This window comes from Stylophora pistillata, chromosome 1, assembly GCF_964205215.1.
Source record: "Stylophora pistillata chromosome 1, jaStyPist1.2, whole genome shotgun sequence".
Classification (NCBI taxonomy): Eukaryota; Metazoa; Cnidaria; class Anthozoa; order Scleractinia; family Pocilloporidae; genus Stylophora; species Stylophora pistillata.
The window spans coordinates 37,776,613-37,798,419 of NC_142519.1; the positions used below are offsets into that span (position 1 = coordinate 37,776,613).

General features: G+C 38.8%; 1 protein-coding gene across 1 annotated transcript in view; it reads left to right on the forward strand.

The window, feature by feature from the left end:
* Positions 1-20,267, forward strand: part of LOC111319884 (uncharacterized) — a 60,598-nt gene extending 40,331 nt beyond the window's left edge. Inside the window, exons 7-15 of the mRNA XM_088755732.1 lie at positions 381-452; positions 1,103-1,174; positions 10,513-10,587; positions 10,877-10,948; positions 11,142-12,162; positions 12,353-12,431; positions 12,754-12,792; positions 18,237-19,343; positions 19,524-20,267. Of these exons, the coding sequence (XP_088611858.1) occupies positions 381-452; positions 1,103-1,174; positions 10,513-10,587; positions 10,877-10,948; positions 11,142-12,162; positions 12,353-12,431; positions 12,754-12,792; positions 18,237-19,343; positions 19,524-19,567 (2,581 nt within the window). The 3' untranslated portion in view covers positions 19,568-20,267. The remainder of the gene's footprint in view (positions 1-380; positions 453-1,102; positions 1,175-10,512; positions 10,588-10,876; positions 10,949-11,141; positions 12,163-12,352; positions 12,432-12,753; positions 12,793-18,236; positions 19,344-19,523) is intronic.
* The last annotated feature ends 1,540 nt before the right edge of the window (positions 20,268-21,807 follow it).

Genomic DNA, 21,807 nt, shown 5'->3' on the forward strand with positions numbered 1-21,807 from the left:
AATACATTTTTGGTAGGTTCTTTCGGGAGGTGTTGGAGTACACTGAGGGAAATGAAAACAGTTTGCTAAATACCAAAGTACTAGTTCACTTTCGAAGGAGGTTTCGCAAAAAATAAATGCAAGTTTAACACGACTGAATATAAATGATAGCTGATGAAACAGTTTCTATAGTGCGAGAGAAGTTTCGGGATAGAAACAGCCTCGAGGTCCTTGACAAATAATGCTGGATGAAGGTTATTAAAACTATTATTACTAATTAAAATAGTCTTTAAGTTTCGTAATCAGCTGCCGGCTGCAAAAGACCATTAAAGTCAACAAATGCCTCTCCCTATCTAAGACTCTATAGCGATACCGAGCGCCTTGTGCATTTTATTCTTTAGATACATGTATAACAACAGCCTCGTAGCCCTGTCACCTGATCAGTTCCAAGGCCTCTCCAATCTGAGCGACCTGTAAGTAAACATTTCATGGAAACCACACCTGACAGCAAAAGTAGCTAGTATTGACCATGTAAATATCTAAGCATCTGTGATTGATAATCATTTGCTCGCCTAATTGCTTAGCTCCCTTTATTTACTCTTGGTTTGAGAATGTCTGACTGAAAAAAAAAAAAAAAAAAGGAGGGTAACTCTCGAAAGTACAATCAGAAGCCCATCTACCTAGGTGATGGGCTCCAGGTACAGTTTATTTAATATTTTTGTGGTGGTACAGAGGGTCAGCGGGGCGAATAGACTCCCCTTTCCTCATTCCACCACTTTTGCTTAAAGGTTTTCTAAAATAATCATGGTCATGCTCTTTGACTGGATAAACCTGAGAACGCTCGGCAGAATTCTAAACAAGATGCCATGTCATCCAAGATAGCAGCTGCTGCCCCAGACTTCTCTAGTTAAAGACAGAAAAAGAATAGAGTTAGGGATGTAATAACTCTTTCCCTTACCCAAAAGGATTCAACATGTTTTCAAAATCGGAAAGTTTCTGAAGATATCTCGGGAGAAAGTATTGAAGAATCAATAGAGATGGTGTAAGTTTATGAAAATAAGTATTTACTTCTAATTTGTTTTACACTTCTTATAATAATGATTTGTCTTCTTTGTTGTTCAAGGGCTGTTTATGAAAACAATATTGACTACCTGCCGCGTGGAGTTTTTGAAGGCATGAAAAACATGATGTCTATGTAAGTATCTGTTTTTCAATCTTTCCTTTAATTAACGGCAGCGAGGTACCAGAAAATCAATAAGGGTCTCGGAAAGATGCAATCGTCGGAATCGTAGCAATTTCCGTTATCTGAAATGAATTCGGCTCAGGAAACTTAAGAGGCTCGTAAAGGTCCACACCAAAAACGTGGACGATCTTCCACCCCTGAGGACTAGTCATATCGTATGAATGAAATCATTTGTGATCGGAAGACGAAGTATTTACGAAGCAGAAGTGAAATCCAGCTGAATAAGAGATCTTTTAAAGTACTAGAAAGAACCACCAGAAGACAAAGCAGACAAAACCTCGGGACACACCAGGTCTTTTAACCAACTGTTCTGTTTAGACTACTAAAATGTTTTGTTCCGACTACTAAAATATTTGTTCAGACTACTAAAATAACTTCAAGCGAAAAGCACATGTTTCTATATACCATAGTAGTAACGCAACAAAAAAATGTCCTCAATAGGGTGGCCCCGTCATAAGTCCAGTCTCACTGGGGGGCGTGAGATCCTCCCACTGCGGCATGCGGGTCCTGGCCCGAACACCACCAAAACCAAGGTCCTGCTAAGGTGGTCCTTCCAGATTCAAACTCTGAGTGTTCAAAGACACATACCATGCAAACCATACGAGGAAGACATGAGGCAATACTCATGGGGATATTCAAATCAATCGGACAGTCATGGATCAACGTTTGTGAATATGTGAAAGTCACATATTTGAACTGTGGTTAAAGAACGAGTACGAGAGCGATCTACGCAGCAACGAACACTAAGTAAGAGAAGATGTTACCAAAAATCAGACAAATTTACAAATCAACGGCAACAGTAAAAAAATTCAATTGGCTCACATGTCTTTGAACACTCAGAGTTTGAATCTGGAAGGACCACCTTGGCAGGACCTTAGGTAGGTCTATAGGTAAAACAAACCAAGACTTATATAGTTGATTGAAAAATTCTTTTGTTTTCGAGAAAATTAATAAAACTCAATTTACGCATAATTAGCGTCGTTCGAAGGTAAAATTTAGCTCAATTTTGGAGGCCTTGCTTCTACTCGTAAAAGCAGTGAAAAACTTACTTATTCACAAAATTTTAGAACAATGTCTCTCCTAAGTTTTCACAAAAAAGTAGAATCACCATTTCAATTTGAAATAAAACACAAATTTTTCTATTTACTTAAGGGCAATGTGAAAAGTAGGGTAGCTTCAAAAAATTATTTTTATATGAATAAAGGCTGATAGTTTCGAAAGAAACTGTTTGGGGCTGCGTCGGTAAGAGTAACAAAATAACCTGGATATATCAACAAAGTTAAAGTGGTAAATTGGCCACCGTGACGATTACAAAGGCTGACGTTTCGAGCGTTGGCCCTTCGTCGGAGCGAAAAGAGGCATTGTGGGTTGTGTGTGCTTTTAAAGGCAGAGAATGGAGCTACGTTATTGGTGGGAACATGACAAGGAGAAAAACAATAATAACTTAGTGGAATGAAAAGCGTTCGTTGATCCCTGTGGGATTTAGACTGCCGGTTTGAAAGATGTGGTTTTGTTCAAGATTTTTACGGCTTTCCGTGCTACCTAAGAGTAAGGAAAGACCGCAGACTGCCATATGTTGCTTAGAATGATTAGGTAAATTGAAATGTCTAGCGACTGGTTTCGATGTGTCCTTGTCATTCCTTTCCACGTCTCGAAGGTGTTCTCGGAATCGGTCACCTAGTCTTCTGCCTGTTTCGCCGATGTATATCTTTTTGCAATAAGTGCAAGTTATGCAATAGATGACATTGGCGGAGGTGCACGTGAAGTGATCGGTGATCTTAATGGATCGTTCAGGTCCCGATATTTTATCAGTGTCGTGAATGAAAGGACACGTTTTGCATCGTGCACAAGCGCATTTAAAAGTGCCTGGTTGGTCATTAGTCTGAAAAGAACCTCTGACCAAAAAATTGCCTATATTTTTGTCGCGTTTGAATGAAATGAGCGGAGGCTGCCAAAAGATAGTGCTTGTCTCTGGATCGTTTTGAACTAATTTAAAGTTTTTAAAAATGATGGATTTAACTGAGTGGTTGTGAGGGTGAAACGTGAGAGTGAATGGAATACGGTCGGAATCTTCCTTATGCGACGTTTTTAGTGCTGAATGTCGATCAATAAGTTGGGCGCGGTGGTAACCCGCTTGAACGACAGAAACAGGGTAACCACATTTATCGAAAAAACTGGTACATTGATTCTGATTTGTGGTGGAAATCAGAGTCAACACTGTATAAACGAGGAAGTCTTAGAAACTGAGAAAAAGGAATGGAATTCTTAACGTGAGATGGATGCGAAGAGAATATAACAGGTAATTATGCGAGTCTGTAGGTTTGTAATACACACTAGAGCATAAACCGTTACCTTCAATTGAAACTGACGTCTAAAAAGGATAAAGAATTGTCAGAAATTTCCCAGGTATATTTGAGAGCCGGGTGAAAAGAGTAGACTGCGGTTATGAATTGAGTGAGCTCCTCTCTGGTAGAGGAGGTAGCGCCGATACAGTCGTCGATGTAGCGACCGTAGAGTTCAGGTTCGGACACGTTGTATTGGCTGAAGAATTGATGTTGGACAAAACCTACAAAAAGATTGGCATAGCTAGGTCCCATTTTGGTGCCCATGGCTACACCATTGGTTTGTTTGAAGAAGTTGTTTCCGAATGAAAAACAATTGAGTGTGAGCACTAGTTCGGCTAAGCGTAGTAGTGTTTCAGATTTAAATTCCTTATCAGTACGTTGATCAAAAAAAATGTTTAAGGGCCAGAAGGCCTTCGCCATTAGGAATGACAGTGTAAAGAGACGTAATATCCATGGGGAAAAAAAGTTTTGTTTTGGCCAAGGAAATTAAAGTCTCGAAAAATTTGAAGAGCGTGTTGGCTGTCTTTAATATATGATGGTAAAGTTTTGACGATAGGAGCCATAATTTTGTCTAGATAGCTGGAGATAAGTTCGGTAGGGCAACTGCAAGCCGCGACAATGGGCCGACCCAGATTGTAAGGTTTGTGCATTAAAAAAAAAAAATCTCATCATAACCGCTCCTACAGCTTCTCGTATTTACTTTTTACCTTTTTACCTTTGTCGAACATCAATTTTTCAGCCAATACAACGGGTCCAAACCTGAACTCTACGGTCACTACATCGACGACTGTATCGGCGCTACCTCCTCTACCAGAGAGGAGCTCACTCAATTCATAAGCGCAGTCAGTTCTTTTCACGCGGCTCTGAAATATACCTGGGAAATTTCTGACAATTCTTTATCCTTTTTAGACGTCAAAGTTTCAATTGAAGGTAACGGTTTCTGCACTAGTGTGTCTTACAAACCTACAGACTCGCATAATTACTTGTTATATTCGTCTTCGCATCCATCTCACGTTAAATTTCCATTCCTTTTTCTCAGTTTCTAAGACTTCGTCGTTTATGCAGTGATGACTCTGATCTCCACCACAAATCAGAGTCAATATGCTAGTTTTTCGATAAACGTGGTTACCCTGTTTCTGTCGTTCTAGCGGGTTACCACCGCGCCCAACTTATTGATCGACATTCAGCACTGCAAACGTCGCATAAGGAAGATTCCGAGCGCATTCCATTCACTCTCACGTTTCACCCTCACAACCACTCAGTTAAATCCATCATTCTTAAAAACTTTAAATTAGTTCAAAACGATCCAGAGACAAGCACTATCTTTTCGCAGCCTCCTCTCATTTCATTCAAACGCGACAAAAACATAGGCAATTTTTTGGTCAGAAGTTCTTTTCAGACTAATGACCAACCAGGCACTTTTAAATGCGTAAAGGGTGATAGTTTCGAAAGAAACTGTTTGGGGCTGCGTCGGTGGGAGTAACAAAATAACTTGGATATATCAACAAAGTTGAAATGGTAAATTGGCCACCGTAATGATTACAAAAGCTAATAGTTTTAATATAGTTTAATATTTATATTGCGCAAATTAACATGTGGAGATGATCAAATGCGCATCACAACACTTTTCGGGGGACTTTGGCCGGACTGCATCAGCAGTTTACAAACAATCGAAGGAAACTTATATGAAGATGCCCCCTCCCCCCAATTCCCAGTAAACAGGCCAGACCACATCACAGTAATCTCGTGAGTGGGTTCTTTAACGTCCCCTGCCTAACCAAATTAACTAATTACTAGATCCAGGAGACGGGACCTACGGTTTATTCGTCCTTATCCGAGAAGACTAGAATGTCTATCCATTTCTTGATATTATATAGAAAGGTAGCGCATTCTCCTCAGTTATTTTGAGACTTTGAGTGTTGGTCCGGCCGGGGCTCGAACCATCGACCTCGACCTCCCGCACACCAGTCTAGCGCTCTAACCAATTGAGCTAACCGGGAGGCGGTTGACGCTCCGACGAAGGGCTGTCGCTCGAAACGTCAGCTTTTGTAATCGTTACGGTGGCCAATTTACGATTTCAACTTTGTTGATATATCCAAACTTTTAAATGCGCTCGTGCACGATGCAAACGTGTCCTTTCATTCACGACACTGATAAAATATCGGGACCTAAATGATCCATTAAGATCATCGATCACTTCACGTGCACCTCCGCCAATGTCATCTATTGCATAACTTGCACTTATTGCAAAATGATATACATCGGCGAAACAGGCAGAAGACTAGGTGACCGATTCCGAGAACACCTTCGAGACGTGGAAAAGAATGACAAGGACACATCGAAACCAGTCGCTAGACATTTCAATTTACCCAATCATTCTAAGCGACTTATGGCAATCTGCGGTCTCTAATTACGCTGAGGTAGCACGGAAAGCCGTAAAAATCTTGAGCAAAAGCTCATCTTTCAAACCGGCAGTCTAAATCCCACAGGGATCAACGAACGCTTTTCATTCCACTAATTTATTCTTGTTTTTCTCCTTGCCATGTTCCCACCAATAACGTAGCTCCATTCTCTGCCTTTAAAAGCACACACAACCCACAATTCCTCTATTCGCTCCGACTCGAAATGTCAGCTTTTGTAATCGTCACGGTGGCCAATTTACCGCTTTAACTTTGTTGATAAATCCAAGTTATTTTGATATGAGTTTGGTGAAATAAACGTTTAATATTGGAAACAAAAGAAGTAGAAATGAGAAACTTACCGTTTGTAGAGTTGTTTTCCTGGGCTTTTTAAATTCATAGAAATTTCGCTTTTTGGCGAAGTCGGCGAGATAAAAGATTACACTTACTTTGTTTATCATTTGCAGTCATGATCAGTGGTAATAATGAATGCTTGAATGATATAAATAACATCTTCAAATTACTTGCAATACAGTAGAAGTTGTTTTTGTTTTCTCCGAAAGCATTCGTTTTGTAAAAATGAGTAGATATGGTTTTCACTGCGTGAGTTATGTGTCACGCAATTGTCAGATCTATATTCCTATTACGCAAGTGGTTTGAAATTTTTCAAATCGAAAAGTTGCAGGAAATTTTTTATCTGAGATCCAAATAGGAGGAATGAGATCTGAGGAAGCTTCTTCGTTTTTGCCTAAAAATAATGACTGGCACTTTGCATTTAGTATTTTCTATGGAAGCCGAAAAGGGACAATCCAAAAATATTTTTCAAATCCCGAAAAATATTTCAAATCGCAATATTTATTTTAAACTCACTGTCGGAAAGTTTGAAAAATCCAAAGATATTTTGCAAATCCAAAAAAATTTTTAGAAATCCAAAAAATTTTTTCAAAATGCGAAAATATTTTGCGAATCCAAAAAAATATTTTGAAATCCAAAAAATTTTCTCAAAATCCGAAAATATTTTGCAAATCCAAAAACATATTTTGAAATCCAAAAAAATTTTGTGTTAAATGGGAACACTAAGAACTGTAGTACGATCGAATCAGCACGTGTAGCGCAAGCTGAAAGCAATCAAGACAACTTAACGATCGAGACAGTGAAAAAAATAGCTGTACATCTACAAAGGCGAACGATTCAAAAAAGACGCAGTCCCTGATGTGCGTACTAATTTTAAACAAACTGAGACATTTTTGTATACACACTATAGTTCCTGTCCCCCACAAGGAGTTAAAAGAGACTTCATAAAAGGGGATACCCCTAGACTTCTAAGAACAAACTCCTCTCAAACAATATTTGAGGAGAAAATTACAAATGAAGCGCATTTGCTAAAGAGAGGCTACCGAGAAGACCTCATTCGCACAACCCTCTCAAAAGTGAATTAAAAAACAGGAAATTAGCTCTTCAACAGAAACAGAAGACGAACCAACGAATCTTGCCTTTTGTGTTACACAATACCAACCATCAGTGCCAAACCTGAAGCAAATTCTCATGAGACACTGGTATTTATAGAAACACAACGACTACTCAACGAAATATACAAAAATCCGTTTCTCGTATCTTACGAAAGAGGACGGTCGCCCAAAGACATACTCAATAGGGCCAAACTTTGAATAGGCTACTCTAAACACGCGCTGGGGAGTCGTGGAGGCCTGTCAGCCCCATTTTACAACAATTTCTCGTCTAACTATTTCCCGAACAGTGTGTTTTGAATGAAGGTGGTTTCTTTGTAACCCATAGTGACGTAGGCTCCTCTTCAAAGTCCTCACGTTCATTGAAATCCCATGGTATTCTGCCAGAAAGTGAACAATGGTCTCGTAACGAAATCCCTTATTAAAGTAATGTTCTATAGCCAATCTTTCGTCTCCCGAGCTGGACAACACACTTTCCTCTTCACGCCATTTTAGTGTTCCACAACAACGGCAGAATGTTTCATTGTTCCCACATTCTTTTCCACATTTTTGACAGAACATGTTCTATCCTCGTTCCTTCGCCATTTTGTATGCGGGATATGGCAAGAAAACTCTGCAAATAGCACGTGACAAAATATTTTTTTGGATTTGCAAAATATTTTCGGATTTTGAAAAAAATCTTTTTGGATTCGCAAAATATTTTCGGATTTTGGAAAAATTTTTCTGGATTTCTAAATATTTTTTTGGATTTGCAAAATATCTTTGGATTTTTCAGAATTTTCGACAGTGAGTTTAAAAGAAATATAGCGATTTGAAATATTTTTCGGGATTTGAAAAACATTTTTGGATTGTCCCTTTTCGGCTTCCGTAAATTTTCCCCTCGAGTCCATCCAAGACCAAGTCTTGAGCGATGAATTGGGCAATATTGTTTATGCATCAGCATCGTTGGGTCATTGGAAAACAGCTGCTGGACTCAATATCAAGTCATACTCGGTGAACACACCAGTGAATGAAAAATGATCTGAGCCAAGTGCCCTGCTATTTCCTTGTCACACGACAGTAAAGGTACTATCTGCCTAGCCCCTTTCCTGTCTTTTGGATTGTAGCCACAATCATCCACAGCAAGAGATTCAAATGAACAAAAAATTTCCATTCAAAATATTTAGTCTCGGTTGTTTACTTGTTGCGCACTAAGTTTATCGGATGTCATTATACGGCTGTGTCTCACAAGGACTGGGAACTACCGAACTCACGAATTTGATTGGCTGATATCAATATTGAACGGCGGTCTAGATTTTCCCATCTAGACCGGCGTCTGGCCGGTCATAAAAAAAAAAAAAAAGGTACAAAGGATATAAAAAATTGGCATGTAAGACACAGCCATATAATAAACATCTTATTAACCGAGCTAGGTCGGTCTGTATGGGAGAATCTTGACCTCGGTCAAGATTTTCCCATACAGTTCTCCCGCTCGGTTGATAAGAACTAAAAATGAACTGTGACGTTACGTTCTATTACTAATTGCCTATAAGTAGTAACAAGTTTAAAAAAATATGAATTTTTATCCGAACACAAAACCTCTCATTCCCTCTATTTGGATTTCATACAAAAAATTTCCTGCAACTTTTCGATTTAAGAAATTTAAAACCACTTGCGTAATAGGAATATAGGTCTGACAATTGCGTAACATAAGTCACGCAGTTTCAACCATTGTCCACTCATTTCTACAAAGTAAATGCTTTCGGAGAGAAAAAAAACAACTTCTCTCATATTGCAAGTACTTTGAATACGATATTTATATCATTCAAGTCTTCATTATTACCATAGTCTCCCTCGCAGCCATTTTTTCGGATGTCACGCAACGCTCCCCTAAGACTATTATTACCACTGACTGCAAATGATAAACAAAGTCTGTCTGTTCTTCTATGTCGCCGACTTCGCCGAAGAGCGAAATTTCTATGAGTTTAAGGCCCTCGTATGCATAGCAGCCTAAAATCACCAGAAAAATATCTCTACAAACGGCGAGTTTATCATTTCTACCTCTCTTGTTTCAAATATTAAACTTTTATTTCACTTAGAACATATAAAAATAATTTTTTGAAGCTATCCAACCCGTCACACGGCACTTAAGTAAATAGATAGAAAAATCCGTATTGTATTTCAAATTTAAATATTGATTATACTATTTGTGAAAACGTAGGGGAGACATTGTTCTAAGAGTCTCTGGAATAAGTAAGTTTTTCACTGCTTTTACTAGTACAAACAAGGCCTCCAGTAATGGGCTAAATTCGACCTTAGAACGACGCTAATTATGCGTAAATTGAGTTTTTTCTCAATTTTCTCAAGAACAAAGAATTTTTCAACAAACTACATATGTCTTGGTAATTTGGTAAAATCAACTAAGTTGAAATTGTAAATTGGCCACTGTAAAGAGTTAAGAAGCTGACGTTTCGAGCGTTAGCCCTTCGTTAGCCCTTACCCCTTTATATATGTCTTGGTTTGTTTTAACTATAGGCCTACCTAACACTAGAATATGAGCCAATTCGATTTTTTGACTGTTGTCTGTGAATGTTTGACTCTTCGCGACAACCTCTGTTAAGCAGCTAGTAGTGAAAATGACGACTGAAAAAAAACTCAGGCCTGTATTGGATTCCAACTCATGACCTCTGGGATACCGGACTGCACTGGTTAACTGGCATCGCAATGGTCATGGGTTCGAGCCCCGTACAGGCCTGAATTTTTTTTATGCCTCATCTTCCCTATTCCTTATATCATTTTCCCTATTCCTTATCATTTTCCCTATTCCTTATGTAGTGTTCGTCACAGCGAAGATAGCTCTCATACTCAGTAATGGATAAGTTGCAATTTAAATGCGACTTACATAAACAATTATCTTTGGAAAAGTTTCCGTAATTTGAACGTAATTTTAAGTTGGTCATCGAGCAATAATTGCACAGTGAAGGTCATGAAAATACTTACGTGATATTATTGTACGACTTCATGGCCTCATGCACAATGAGGTTCTCTTCAATGCATGTTAATTGACGCTTTACGCTTTTAATTACTTTATCGTTCTGCAGGAGCTTTTATTCCAATAAGATCCGCACAGTGACCAACGAACAATTCAAAGATGTCGCCCCAACTATTCGATTCTTGTGAGTTTGACTAGATTGATAATATTCCAGGTGTGTTCAAACTACACGAAAAGTTTGTTTCAAGTTCACAGGAGATAGGGATTGTAAGACTGAGTGCAACTTGCACGTGCTGAGAATTCTCGGATTAGCGCCCATGGGTGTAAGATTTCTAATGAGAATTGGACAGGAAAAAGGAAAAGAGAGAGCCAAAAAACTGCAAGTGGTTTAAACATAGGGTAATGGTAATGATATTATCATGAAATAGCGGGCAAAGTTTAACTGAATTACCTGAATTTGCTTTAATTTGCAGGTACTTCCATTACAACGAAATGCGAGAACTCCCAGAGGAATTTTTTTCCAACATGAAGAATCTAATAACTGCGTAAGTCAAGTGGAATATTCACGATGGTAGAAGTGGAACAATTGAAAAATTTCACTTGTCTGAAGACGATTACGCTACTCGTAGAATAATACAGCCACTCATTCATTTTCCTACTAGTACAGATCCTGTGACGAATGAAATTTCCGCTTTTTCTCTTTTTGTTACTCATTTCAACTCTGTTTATGAACCGTAGGACTATAGACACCAACCTGATGTGTTGCCACTTGAGGAAGGTGGACGCAGATTGCGACTTTGCTTATGTCGACAGCTTTGCAAGTTGTGAAACGATGTTCAAAGATCGAGCTCCTAGGATTTGTCTCTGGGTTGTAGGAATCATGACATTGGTTGGTGCTGTGTTTGTGATCGTGTGGCGGTTGGTGTTTAAGGAAACAAAGGAGAAAAACAAGATACAGGCTATCATGTTGATAAATTTGGCCTGGTCTGATGGACTGATGGGTGTCTACCTGATCATTATAGGTGTGATAGATGCCATTTGGGCAGGGCAGTATTTCTTGCATGACTATTATTGGCGTTCAAGTTTGCCATGTCAGATGACAGGTTCCCTTTCCGTATTGTCAAGCGAGGTGTCTTTGATGCTCATCTGCTTGCTCTCTGCCGACCGGCTTAAAAATATTCTGTACCCCTACAGCGGAAAGTCCCTTACAATTAAGGTTACACACCTTCTGTGCGGCTTTATCTGGATTGTTGGCGGTATAATTGCGTTTATTCCCACGGTGGGCTTCGATTACTTTGGTAGTCGCCAAAAGGGTCATCATTTTTATGGCAGATCAGTTGTATGTCTCCCATTGCAGCTTTCTGCTGATAAGCCCTCAGGCTGGGAGTACTCTGTTGCCATGTTTGTTGGTCTAAACTTTTCCCTTGTGTTTTTCGTCATGGTGGCTTACTCAATGATAATCTTTAAGTCCTGCGCATCAAACCGGCGCCTGGCTAAGCAAGGAACCGAAAGAGAGAGGAAAATGAAAGCCAAGCAGAGGGCAGCCGATCTGAGGAGGGAGGCCTCGCTCGCCAAAAGAGTGTTCTTCATCGTTCTTACCGACTGTGTCTGTTGGCTGCCTATCGTGGTGATTGGAGTGAGGTCTCTCCTGGAAAAGTCCTTCCGTGTACGTGGTGACCTGGCAGTTTGGATCGCAGTCTTTGTTCTGCCGGTTAACTCTGCCATCAATCCCATTCTCTACACCTTTTCTACCCCACAGGTACACGAGGTCATTATTTGAACGGTTGAAAAATATATCTTCGGCGATTAAGTTTAATTTTGCCATTTCTATATTCATTCGCATTCGAGGGGAAATCAAAGACTCGAAGGTTTAATATGGGGAGTGGGGAGAAAGCAATGTGTACTGATTACAACTGTGTGTTTTTTGTTTTTTTTTTCGATGTATTAAGGTTCGAGGTGTCATCAATGCCAAACTCCGACCGTTGTGGGATTATCTGATAGCAAAACTCGGCCGAAATCAAAATGAAGGTAACCTTTAACAATTTTAACTAATCTTTCGTCATTTTGTATAGTGTTATTCCCCGTTCTTTCATTTTTTGTTTCTGTTTCATGTTATAAAGCTACGTATAAAACAGTTCTAAGAACAGATATGCCGCGTGTTTATAAATCAAATTGACACATAAGTCAAGTGAATAAGAAATAGACAGGTACCTATATTTAATAACAAGCTTGTTTATTTCATGTTAACACTTAGTTAGACTCAGTCTCATTGAAAAATATGACTACCTCATGAGTGAACAATATGTTTGTTGCTGACGTTTTTGTCGCTTGTGTTATTATTTTGTGCCAGCTAAAGACCAGGGAATGGAAATGAGATTTATCGAAGAAGGTACGCACTCAATTCACTTATCCACAGACTGCAACAAATTTGAGAATGCAACATCTGGCAGTCAAAAACCAAGAACAGAACAGAATGATCAAAGAACAATGAGGAATTTATGTAGCTGAAAAAGTTCCAGCTGACGTTTTTTTCCAAATTTTTTATATTCTAACGAAGGTGTAAAAAGAAATTTAACCTTTAGCTTGAAGTTTACAATCATCCATATTTTGAAACACTTTAATGACTGCAATTTTCCGTTGTACATGTATAGTAAGTTTGAATCTAATTTAATTGATTCTTGGTATGATCTAGAGAAGAAAATATCCATAGACAAAGTCACCATCGACAATATTTCTATTTTTATTACAAAAACAAATAGATTCCATATTACCGTGGGTTTATTCTGAAATTGCTCACTGAAAAATGGGCTTCGAACATTACAGACACTCCGTTGCGCCCCGTATATCATCGTTGAACAGACGCATAGCAACATAGAATTTACTTGTTTGTTCGACAGTTAAAACTCTAGAAATAATGGTTTTGATAAGGTATTAAGAGCAAATGTGGCCAAGAATCGCACACTTTCGCAATATCGTGGCAACAGCCAAAAAATCGATTCGGCTCATATTCTCAAGTTGGGTTGGCCTTACAGTGAAAGAAGGAACTGCCTACTTCGTTTGGCTGAATATCAATTTATTTTCGAGAAAATCGATAATAACTGAATTCCACCAAACGCCGCTTTAGAAGCTCAACATTTTTAGACGAATCTCGGAACGTCGCGCCACGATGAAAAGTACCAAATCTTGTAAAACAACATCAAAACATATGTTGACAGCAATTTGAGTAGTTGTTGATTGTTTTGTATACACAAACTAATTGAGTTTATCCGACCTTCATCTAATTTGATTAAAAATAGATCAAGAGTAACCCGTTATTTAACTATGTGCTAAACAAAATTATCCACTGAAAATCTGGCTTTTGGAAGGTGAAGTGTAGTTCTTTTCAATCTTCGAAGGAGTTTTTGGGGAAATGTTTCAGTGCGATTTCATTAAATTTTAAAATTGGATGAAATGCGTTGATTTGACAGTGCCGTCAGTTAGTGGAAAATGTATACATACACACGCAAACCCGATTGTTTCGCATTTCACCACAGTTTTTTCAACATAATATTCATTCATCCTTCATGTTGCTGTATCACAATAGAGTATTGCAGTTCTGAAATTGTTGCATCGCTCTCACAATAGTGATATAACTCGGAAGAATAGTCAACACCTCCTGATAACGATTGTTTACGGGGTTTCTCTATACCCAATTCGTTGAAAAGGAGGCTGTAATTACTTCAAGAGATCATTGTTTAGATATAAGTCTTCAACCGAACCGCGAACCAAGCGGAATGTTGCCGAAATGCACTTTACCGCTTTTAGAGAGACTGCCTCTCAATGATGTTTAGAACAAGGGAGACGTGCTGAAATGGACACCTGGCTGTGTTCAAACGCTAGTCTGAACAAAATCTCGTTCCTCTGAATTTCTGATCTGGATGAGTTTACGGAGAGTTATCTAGTTATTTTAAGTAATATTTGCCATTTTGACCCCAATTTATGTGAAAACCAACCTGAAGTAACTCAGTTGGCTAGGAATTACTTTTTACTTCCTTTTCTATAACGTTCCTCTATGTATCAAAGAAACTTATTATTAAGAACTCGTGGAAACCTAGAGAAAAAGTATTTGTAACGTAGAATTCTTCTGTTTTGGCCCCCTTAAATCATGAGCATGGTGGTATTTATCCTCTGTTCATCCATCCGTTTGTTCACTTAGGTTCTGCTGAGTTAATTGCTCAGCTTCAGCAGATGCAACTCGATGCAAGCAAAGCCAATGACAAGACAGGCCTAAATACTGAGTTGAAGAAAATTGCTTCAGACAAGGGCTTCAGAATCGTCGACAATGAAGGATCAGGAGATTGCATGTTCTCTGCTTTGTCAGATCAACTGGAAATTGCTATGAGAATCAAAATCAAGCATGACGAATTAAGGCAATTATTGGTCCAATACCTCAGAAAAAACCCTAAATTAGTAAGTTGATGTCTTGCACTCTGTGTTCACCACTGTTACTTTAGGAGCACCATAAAGGTTGGATCCACATGTGGGCCAACTGGTCAACACATCACTACTCGTTCTGTAGGGGATAGTAAGGATCATAAATACCTTGAAATCATCGTTTAGTATAAATCACACCGCGCGCTCCTTGGTAATTGATTGGCAAGTACCATTCACCGTATTCTGGTATAGAAGTAGATTATTTTCTACATAAGCGTCGGTGAAAGTGGTGGATAATTAACTCGCCTCTTTGCCTCGGAAGATACTCACCCCTATTCACCATTTATTTTGGAGAATAATTGTTCAATACTTCTGGATTTCTCGTAAAAAAAAAACGCTGTGTTGTTCAAGTGTGTTTTTTTATAGACCATGTCCGGGTCACGGATGAATTCAAACCTCCTTGATAAAATGAAAGGGCTCTGTCTTGTGGAGAAAGCGGCCAACCCGAGGTTTTTTTAAAAGTACTTCACACTTGAATCTCCCCTAGAAGGGACAATCCTAATTGGATAACCTTGACTCTGGGTAAGGTGGACATTAGATATTCGATGTTTCGCAGGGCAAATTCAGGAGTTGAGACTGCTACATCCAATGCAGATCCCTGTGATCATTACTCTGATATGTTATTATCCGTCGTTACTGTTGTTTAGTATCTGTTATTTTCTCATTCGATGACTCCTTCCAACGTACTCAACCTGGTCCATTGTACCATTAACTTTACACTCCAAGTTTTGTTCTCTCTTTTCTGCTTTTCTCACAGCCGAATGGAACAGATCTGTTTCACTTCGTCCATGGACATCAATCATGGGCTGATTACTTAACGTACATGGAGCAAGATGGCGCATGGGGTGACCATGTTATTCTATGTGCCGCAGCAAACTGCTACAAAACTTGCATTCGTGTGGTCAGCAGTCTTAACGCTTCTCACGATGTTATCTTACGGCCACAATGCCCTGTTGACAAAGGCAGGACACTTGTGTTGGGACACGTCCCTGAAGCACACTATGTCAGCCTTTACTCCACACAAGGTACAATTCTTTACATTACACCCAGTAAATGAGGTGTGAGTTTATAATGATATTTTGTGTAATTATCTACATCATCAAGGAGGGAGGGGGTGGCTCTATCGCTCTCTGGTATAAGCTGCCGTCAAATGATCACTGTCAATATGACGTCACATACCAACACGGGAAGCGCTAGCTTCGCTAAGTTTGCTCAGTAGAGCTTGAGGACAGCTAACAAAGAAAATGCCATTACAGGCTCCTAGCGGGTTATTATTGACTAATTTTCAGTGAGTGTACAAGCTTCGTTATTTATATTGTGAATTCAACAATGTACTGTCTTGTGAAAATGTTTGTTTGTAATTTCGTCAAAAAGAACTCGGGACTAGAGCGGCTGACCGCCATATTTACTTCCGCGCGTGTCAAAACAAACCAAAACGTACGCCGTTTTTCTGTAGGATTTGAACAAATCGGCCTCATAAGAGGAGGTTTTATTCCTTATTTATTTAGGTTCGTACCTATTGCTATTTGGGGTGAATCTAATGAGTCATTTTTCTCCTCACTCCTTTTAAGTTTGAGGTTGTTGTATTACATAGTGGTGAGCCACGATTACATACTTATCCTGTCTGCTAGTGTTGTAAAGACCTTGATATGAACCAAAGATTCTAGTTAATAAGCTTCCTGGCTTCTAATTATCTTTCTGCTTGTGGCTCTTTATTTTAAAACGCTCTCGCTACTCCTGCGATTAATTTTTCCGGGCTTGTATTGTAAACTGCTATTATTGCCAGAGTGTCGACTTGTGTCCTTTTTAGGGCAAATGTGGCCAAAGATTGAACAGGTTCGAAATGTGGCAACAGCCGAAAAATCGATTCGGCTCACCTTTTCAAGTCAGGTGGGCCTTACAGTGAAACAAAGCACTGCATACTTCGTTTGGCTGAATATCGATTTATCTTCGAGAAAATCGATAATAACTGAATTCCGCCGAAATGCCGCTTTAGAAGCTCAAAATTTTACACGAACCTCGCGTGACCAATTTAAAAGACTTGGACCGATGAAAGGTACCAAATCTTGAAAAACAACACTCAAATTTAAGTTCTTGATTGTTTGTAGACACAATCTAATTTTTATTAGTATGAATACTTTTCATCATTATTTATTAAGTTACATGTATCATCGTGGAAAAGAAAAACTTTTATTCACGATAATCTCTAAAAGTATATACAAAAATTATGATAAACTGCTTAAAAATCGAAAAAAATGCGTGAAAATGTCTAGTAAAAATTTAAGTAAAGCTCATGGATACACACTTCGTTTAATAACAATATTAATTCAAGATTATTTACAAAAAATATAATTAATAAAAACTAGTATACAAAAACTACATAAACAGAGTAATCGACTGAAAATCTGGCTTTTGGAAGGCAAAGAGTAGTTCTTTCAAACAATCATTATCAGGAGACTTCCTTATAAGTTATATCGCTACTTTGGGAGCGATCGATGCAAAATTTCCAGGATTGCGATCCTCTATTGTGATACATCAACAGGAAGGGTAAGAAGATATTCTGTTGAAAAAGGTGTAGTTTTGATGTAAAATGCGAAACAACCGTGTTTGCGTGTGGATATGTACATTTTCTGCTAACTGATGGCACCGTCAACAAATCATGCGGAATCATATCCCCAAAAATTCCTTCGGAGATCGAACAGAACTACATTTCGCCTTCCAAAAGCCAGATTCTCAGTCGATTATTTTGTTTAGCACAGTTTAATCAGTAACGGGCTACTTTTGACCTATTTTTGATCTAGCTAGAAGATGATCGGATAAATTTAAGTAGACTATGTATATAAACAATCAAGAATTGCTCAAATTGCTGTCAACCTATGTTGAATGTTGTTTTTCAAGATTTGGTACTTTTCACTGGTCCAAGTGACTGTTTTCAATTTGTGGCGCGACTCTCCAAGATTCGTGTGAAATTTTGAGATTCAAAAGCGGCATTTTGGTGGAACTCAGCTATTATCGATTTTCTCGAAAATAAGTCGATATTCAGCCAAACGAAGTATGCAGTGATTTATTTCTCATTGAGACCTACCCAACTTTTAAATATGGGCGAAATTTATTTTTCAGCTGTTGCCACCAAATGTGTGACCATTGGTAACATTCACTCTTAAAGAGAAAAGAGATATTCGGAAAGAGCAAAAGCGGAACGCAAATGACTAGGGATGGAGAAGTTACACGATACGGTTACCAAATGCAAAACGCGCAACGTGGCTTATTCAACAAATCTGACGATCTAGCGAACTAAAGCCACGAGAGAGAGCACTTTGTAATCTTATTCCCTTTTTGTGTTTTCTTTATCGAACACAGTACAAAATCTCGAAGAAATGGGGAGCGCTGTTGATAGTGAGGACGAGTTGCAGGAAGAACGGGTAGAGAGGGGACAACATGCAGGATCAGGCGAAGAAAACGAGGAACCCACTGAACCCCAGCAAGTTGAACCTGAACAAGACGAAGAACCAAAACAAGGCCAAGACGAACTTACTGGACAGCAGCAAGTTAAAAGAAAAGAAGACGAAGAACCAAAACAAGGCCAAGACGAACCCACTGAACAGCAGCAAGCTGAACGAGAACAAGACGAAGAACCAAAACAAGGCCAAGACGAACCTACTGAACAACAGCAAGCTGAAAGAGAACAAGACGAAGAACCAAAACAAGGCCAAGACGAACCTACTGAACAACAGCAAGCTGAAAGAGAACAAGACGAAGAACCAAAACAAGGCCAAGACGAACTTACTGAACAGCAGCAAGTTGAAAGAGAAGACGAAGAACCAAATCAAGGCCAAAACGAAACCAGTAAACAGGAGCAAGTTGAATCAAAACGAGACGAAGCACCAAACGATGAGCACAAAGAACCTAGCACAAAGCTGGAAGTTGGACCTGGTCATTTAAAGGGAGACAAAGAAGTTAGTAAACAGCAGCCAGTAGACCAAGAGCTGAAAGAAGAACATGAAAAACCTGAGCGGGAGCAAGATGAAACTGTTGAAGAAAAGCCAAAAGGGGAAGGCCAAGAATCCAAACAGCAGCGCACTTGGAAAGAAGAGGAAAAAGAACTGAAAGTCGACCATGGGCTAGAGGTTGGTTCTAAAAAAGACGAGAAGTCGAAAAGAAATAAAAAAGAAAGTGAACAGCAACAAGAAGAAAATGAGCAAGATGAACAAGAGCAAGAAGAGAAACATGAAGAAACCGAAAATCAGCAAGTTAATTCTAATCAAGAATGGCGAGAAAAGGACCACAAAGGTCCAAAACAGGTAGAAATTGAACAAGAGAAACCAAGAGGAGTGTCTGAGGAAGTAAATCAAGTTCAACTGCAGGACAAAAAACAGCAGTCAAAACGAGATAACGAGGACTCCCGACATCGGGGTGAAGAGTCTATGGAAGATGAATCACCACGACACCAGCAGACTATGGACGAAGGTATGTTTTACCCGGCCTCCGTTTCCGCTAATTTCTAAAGTTTTGGGGGAATTAATTCTTCGTTCATCACGTTGGGTGGAAGAAAAACTTCTTCGTTATTCCAAAACTTATTGTTATTTTTTTTTAAGGTAACAATGTATAACTGAAGTGTCTTGATAATTGGTTGCTTTTATTCAACAGAGCAAGACGAAGAAGATGATATGGTGCTGGACACACGTTTGTAACGGGTAGCACTGACTTATCAAGTCCTTTTAGTTCTAATTATTGCAATAGAAGTAGAAAGATTGCATACTGTTGTGTCATGGAAATAGTTCATTTACTTAACCAAGAACATTTTCAGAAAAAATGATCGAAAAAAAATCAAAGTAACTAACTCGCACTCGTGATATTTGTTCGGCACTGTTTGATCGTCCAGGGTGTCCGAAAGGGAGGGAATTTGGTATGCGGAATAAGATCTCGTTAAAGCATGCTTACGGTTATATTGCGCCGCCCGTGTTGTCAGAAGTTTCCGCAACTTATCATATTCCAGTATTATTAAGTTTACAAGTACTTACAAACATGACTTAACTATTAACGCAGCATCCAGTTGCATGTCTTACTTATTATTTATTGACTTAAGTCCTAGTGTATTATTTACTAGGTGGCTTCTTTGTTATGACAATGCTAAGCCACTAATCGTATTTACTCCACCGCACATATGTATTAAGTGCACAGGTCAGATAATGCATGTTCATCTGCCTCATTTATTTACTCACATTTGCTGTCAATGTATGACTTAAGTTAATTTTGTTGGAGCTTGAACAAAAATGAAAGGAAAAAGTATTAGAAAAGTGTAACCCAAGTGAGGATGTTTTTAGAAGTGTTAAATGTTCTTTAAATTATTGTCAAGCCATTTAGTACCTAATTAAAAAAAAATTAATAATCTTTCATCTCTCATTTTTTTTTTTTTTTTGTTATCTCAATAATTGAACCATCCTGGAGTTCAATAGTTCAAACACAATCTCATAGCTGAAAGGTAACTTTGAAACATTTCAGTTATTGAAGGACTGCTGAAAACGATTTCAATCAGATTTGTCGGTTGAATGATCAACAGACCATACGGGAAGTGAACCCCCCTAAAGAAAGGTTGAAGTTCAAATAGAGAAACGATAGTAGGAGTACGAGTAGAATGTAAAGATTCCATGAACAAGCTTTTTTGTCTCTCTTTAATTTTTAAAGGAAGATCGTGCTCTGTGGTCTCCAAGTGTCAGTCTTAATTCCCGGCTCAGTGTCGCTTCTGACTTTCCCCGTGGAGTTTCAAAAATCTTCCATTCCGCCCTAGGTACAAATAATTGGAATTAGTCTTTTAGTAATTTTTTTTCCGGTTATAGGTAGTTAGTACTTTAACTAGTCTCCCGCAAAATTTCTCTCTCGAATTAAATTATCAGTTAAAAAACCATACGTGTCCAATACACCAAACAGATTCTGACGGTTGTCTGATGAAATAGGCAAGTCTGAACGCGAGATGGAAGGATGAGTCGGCAGACAAAAGGGCTGGAAATCCTTGCAAAACACTACACTAGTCTTTTAATAATAAATAATGTTACCGTGGATGAATTGGAAATAGGTTTTTACGACTGAAAGACCAAGTACGAAACTTCCTCCCGGTTAGCTCAATGGATAGAGCGCTGGACTGTTGTGCGGAAGGTCGAGAGTTCGACCCCCGGCCGGACCAACACTCAAGGTCTTAAAATAATTGAGAAGAATATGCTACCTTTCTATAACATCAAGAAATGGTTAGATATTCTAGTCTTCTCGGATAGGGACGAATAAATGGAGGTCCCGTCTCCTACAGGGTTAGGGGTAGGAGACGTTAATTTCCCACGCACGAGATTACTGTGTGATGGATATCCTCCCCTGGGGTGGGATGGGCGGGTTAGGATTGATTGTAAAGCGCTGTTGATCTGTCATTGTAAATAGCGCTCTATAAGTGATAAATTGTTATTGTTGTTGTTGTTCATTATTGGAGGTTAACTGGTGTTATGCCGTTACTATGAAATTGCTTAATTGCTTATTGTCTCGATACATTTCCTGTGGTGCTGGCAGGGAGAATTGGTGTAGCAATCAAGAGCTTCTTTAGTTGGTAATCATTTCCATAATTCTCCTGACCTTGATGTGTGATTCAGGGATGATATTGTAAGGAGAAATTAGATACTGGTCACTCTTGGGTTTAAAGGGTTTATGTTTGCCGAAAAGTGTGCAAACATTCAGACTGAAACAATGGAATGGGAGTTCTTAAATTTCCGCTAAATTTTGACTTAGAAAAGTTAGGTATAAAAACTTCCAAAAAAGGAGTCAAAGGAAACTTCAAAGAAGAACTCGAAAAAAAGTGTTTCATTCCAAAAAAAAGTATACTAGCACTTCAACACAATTTGTAACACGTACCTGACAAATAATTGGCTTGCAGCGGTGACACTGAGCGACG